The 4629-nt window shown below is 52.7% G+C and overlaps 1 protein-coding gene across 9 annotated transcripts in view; it reads left to right on the top strand.

Annotated features, from left to right (window-relative positions):
• Positions 1-3102, top strand: part of Arhgef10l (Rho guanine nucleotide exchange factor 10 like) — a 145821-nt gene extending 142719 nt beyond the window's left edge. For all 9 annotated transcript variants that reach the window (XM_055610914.1, XM_055610913.1, XM_055610912.1 and 6 more), the window contains 2 exons: positions 925-1047; positions 2066-3102. In XM_055610914.1, the coding sequence (XP_055466889.1) occupies positions 925-1047; positions 2066-2607 (665 nt within the window). In that variant the 3' untranslated portion in view covers positions 2608-3102. The remainder of the gene's footprint in view (positions 1-924; positions 1048-2065) is intronic.
• The last annotated feature ends 1527 nt before the right edge of the window (positions 3103-4629 follow it).

The following is a 4629-nucleotide window of genomic DNA, read 5'->3' as shown; positions in this document are numbered from 1 at the left end:
ATCTATCTATCTATCTATCTATCTATCTATCTATCTATCTATCTATCTAACAATTCATTTATGCATTTGTGAATCTATCCATTCATCCATCATTCTTTTGCCATCTGTTCATTGATCAATTGGTTAATCCATTCATCTATCCATTTATCTGCACACTTTTCAATCTACCTACCTATCTGCCTACTCATCCATCATCCATCCATCCATCCATCCATCCTCCTTTTGCCATATGTTCACTGATAAATTGGTTAATCCATTCATCTGTCCATTTATCTGCACACTTGCCAGTCTGTCTACCTATTTGCCTGCTCATCCATCTAATATCTATCCGTCATCCATCCATCTATCCATCTACCTGTCTACCCAGTCTCATCCATCCACCTGTCCATCCATGTACCAAACCATCTATCTATGCATTCGTGAATCTATCCCCACTGACCAATGTACCCTTCCATCCACCCATCCACTCCTCTGTGTATCTGTCTTCTCAACTATTCATCTGTCCATCCATCTACCCATCCACCCATTTGCCTGGAGTAACCCGGCAACAGGTCTGTCCACAGGCTCTGCCCTGACCCCTTCCACTTTATGCCACTGAGGCTGGCTTCTTCTTTACCCTTGCCCATTGCACACTATTTCACCTGCTTTTCACTGGTGTGCAGCCTGGCTTGCTGGGTGTGGCCTTCACATGGACACCCAACTGCCCCTGTGTGCCAGGCAACCGATCCCCTACACACAGAGCCCACATGGACCAGGCACTGTGTCCTGTGGCATTACCCCGCTGTGTCCTCACAGTAGTCCCTTTTGCACATGGAGGCTGAGGTCTGACTGGGTCCCCACGTTCTAACTGTAGCCCTGGGAAATCTGGGCTGTGCGGCTCCCTCAACTGGATGCACTGATGTCACATTGCCTCTCTCCCTGCAGGCCAGAAGCACCTGTGTGTCACCAGCCTCCTCATCTGCCAGGGTCTGCTTTGGGTAGGCACTGATCAGGGTGTCATTGTCCTATTGCCTGTGCCCCGACTGGAAGGCATTCCCAAGATCACAGGTAAGGTTTGGGGCTTGGCTTCAGGGATGGGGAAACTAGGCCCAGACATCTGCACTCCCACTGATTCATGGGAGAGTCCAGCCTCTCTGTCCCTCACCTTAGCCTGGGCATAGGAATGATATCCCAGGCTCTCCTACCTTCTGAATCTTACTGTCCTGATCTGGGTGAAATAGCTCACACTGGCCAGAGACTTGGAGGGATGGCTGAGACACCTGACTAATGGCAGAAACTCTGCTGGGCCCTGATGGCCCTCTTCATGACAGGGCATCAGAGGCAGAAGTAAGGGTGGGCTTTGAAAATGGGCCCATGGCAGATGTGATAGCCAGTCTGCCCTCATCTGTGACCCTAGGCCCAGCAGAATGGAGGCAGGGCCAGGGAAAACTCCTGGTGTTTAGACATTACAGTTCAGGCTCCCTTTTGCTTCTGCCCTGAAAGGGAAGTTGGCAGTCTCCTGTCACGGCTTGTGAGCACAGGGGTGAGAGGGAGGAGCCAGCCCTGGGCCAACCATGACTTTTGTCCTCTTCTAGACTCCCAGATTTCTGGGTTCATAATGAACCTACTATGCAAGGAGGCACCAGGCTGGGGTGGGACACAGGGATGCATGGGGCAGGTAATGTCCAGGACAGCCATGGTCCAGGCAGAGGATGCTGTAGTGGAGTGAGACCATGGAGTAGCTGGGTGCTAGTTTCTCTGGGGGATGCAGTCAGGATGGACTGCAGATGCTGGAGCTCAGCCAGATGCAACACCTGTAGAGCCTGTCACAAGGCTTGGCTTTCTGGGTGGAACTAAGGGGAAGTCATCAGTGAGGCCATTTCACCTTGGAGATGGACAATGCCCCAGCAAATAAAGTCATGCCCATGAAACATGGCGTAGACAGATCTCACGGGCCTCTGGGGAGGTGCCAGCATAGGTGATAGAAGAAAATGTCCAGCCCACTCAGAAGCTTCTCTGGAAGTACTTGGGTATCTTTTTAATGCCAAGTCTTTTGGGCCTTCTCCTTTCCTCCGGTTTTTCACAGGGAAAGGCATGGTGTCCCTCAATGGTCACTGTGGACCTGTGGCCTTCCTGGCTGTGGCCATGAGCATCTTGGCCCCTGACATCCTGCGGAGTGACCAGGAAGAGGCCGAGGGACCACAGGCTGAGGAGGACAAGCCGGACGGTCAGGCTCATGAACCGGTGCCTGCGCCTGACAGCCACACAGCCCGAGAGCTGACCCGCAAGAAGGGCATCCTGCTTCAATACCGCCTGCGCTCCACGGCCCACCTCCCCGGGCCCCTGCTGTCGGTGCGGGAGCCAGCACCCACCGATGGCTCAGCCCTGGAGCACAGTGAGGAGGATGGCTCCATCTACGAGATGGCCGACGACCCTGATGTTTGGGTGCGGAGCCGGCCTTGTGCCCGTGATGCCCACCGCAAGGAGATCTGTTCTGTGGCCATCGTCTCCGGCGGGCAAGGCTACCGGCATTTTGGCAGTGCCCCAGGAGGCCTGAGTGGGCGGCCGGCCTCATGTAGCCAGACAGACAGCACACTTCTTATCTGGCAGGTGCCCTTGGCCCTATAGCTGTCCACCCTGACTATCTGGAGGTCACAGGACAGCTGGACCACTGCAGACATGCTGGGACCCTTTTGGGAGCACCTGCGTTTCCCCCAGGGACCCGCACAGGCCACAAGACAGGCCTGGACTCTCCACCGAGGCCTTAGAAGAGCAGAGGGAAACCTCTGAAAACAAAGATTCAGAATGTTTTGGGGAGGGGTTTTAGGGTCTTGGGGAATGGAAGGACACACTTGGAGAATATGGCCTTTTTGTTTTGTTTGGTTTTTGAAGCAAAAAACATAGAACCTCACCACTGCCTGCTGAACCTAGAACCTTTTGTTGGGGCTGAGTGAGGCTCCCAGGTGACCATACCCCTCCAGGAAGGGTGTATGTGTGAGTGTCTGAACGTGTGAATATATATATATATATATTATGAATACGTATATATGATGTATATTATATGTGTATATACAGTCTGTACATATGGGTCTCTGGGAGATGCTGGAATAAAAGGCAAGAGATACGTGGGCCCTGTGGGGTTTATGGGATGTCATGGGGCTGGTACACAGTGAACAACTGTTGCCAGGTAGGGGATGTTGGGGACCAGGGCCCTCCCTGCTCCAACATAAAGAATTGAAGCCAAGATGAGGTTGAAGGGCCACCGGTGAATCCATTCCAGATGCATTGTCGAAGGCGGTTATCGCTAGCTATTCACAGCCACTTAATTTGCATATTAATGATTCGGTCCATCATCTTTTAGCCACATTTCAGGTGTGAAAGAGCCCTGCCGGGTGGATGAGGACTGAGTAGGTTGGACAACATGCATGGCTTATCGTTTTCATCATGGAGGAAGGTTCGCTTGCTTGCGGAGGGGCTCCTGGGTGTGCTTTCTGGAGTGTTTTAGAGAAAGGCTGGTCACCTCCCACTGGAGAGGTCCTGGCATCTGGTACCCGAGGCAGTGTGAAGAGAGCAGCCCGTGGCCTCAGCGGCTGGGGCCCAAGGTCTTGGGCAGGGAGGGGCTGCTCCAGAGTCTGCAGACACTGATAAATAACAAATATGCCTGAGGTAGGCTGCTGGAAGGGACCAGTGATGGGGCCCCTTACCTCTCCTGGCTCCATCCGTCTTGAGTGTTCAATCACCTGCTGCTGCAGGGAGGAAAAAAATTAAGTTGAAACGTTCTGCCAGCAAGGGCAGCATCCGCTCCACCGTCCCATCCATCTTCCTCTGGTCATCTGCTTATGCATCTGTCCACCGTCCACGGATTTTCCCTCCATGCTTACTGATGGCAGAACCAGATGGAGAGACATGAGGCAGAACTCCGTGGATGTGGGAGGTGAACTCTCAATGAGGCCTGCATGCAAAGTGCACTGGGAACTGTCCTCCGGAGGGCTGAGGACCCAGTGGAAAAGCCACCAGGGTTCTAAAAGCCCTGAAGGATCTAACCTTCTATAGAGTCATTCATTCATTCATTCATTCATTCATTCATTCATTCATTCACTCTTTCTGCGTTTCCTGTGATTCCACAATGCCAGGTACTAGGGTAGTTGGCAGAGCCATGGAGATAACACACAGGGAGTGTGTGGTCTCTAGGTTAAGGACAGAGTTAAGGACAGACCCTGAGTGGAAGACCCTGAGCAGAGGAAGAAGAGCAAGCAGGCTACAAGGAGCTGACTCATTGCTGTAGGACAGGGGTCCAGAGTGGTCTCCTGGCAGGGCAGAGGGGACACTGGATTTCCAGGAGCCATGAGGTAGAAGGGCCTGGTTCCCACTTCCACACTATGGCTTTGATGGGAGCCATCTTCTATGAGCCTCAGTTTCCCATTTTGTGTCAGAGGAAGAGCCGCCACTGTCCAGCTGCCCAGGGATGGAAGAGTTACAAGCATTCCCTTTTCTGTTGCTTGCGTTGATATTTGAATTCCGTGTTGACGGGACTCCACACAGGCGCCTTTAGCCTGTTGGCCAGTGTTGGCAAAGCTGTTGTGATGGGCAAGGGGAAACTGTGTAGGACAAGAAGCCCGGACTCTAGGTCAGCTCTGCCAGACATCTGCT

The sequence above is a fragment of the Psammomys obesus genome, unplaced genomic scaffold (genome assembly GCF_907164565.1).
Source record: "Psammomys obesus unplaced genomic scaffold, mPsaObe1.curated_primary_1811, whole genome shotgun sequence".
Lineage (NCBI taxonomy): Eukaryota > Metazoa > Chordata > Mammalia > Rodentia > Muridae > Psammomys > Psammomys obesus.
The sequence above is the reverse complement of the archived record's forward strand: the minus strand, read 5'-3'. Positions and strand labels throughout refer to the sequence as shown.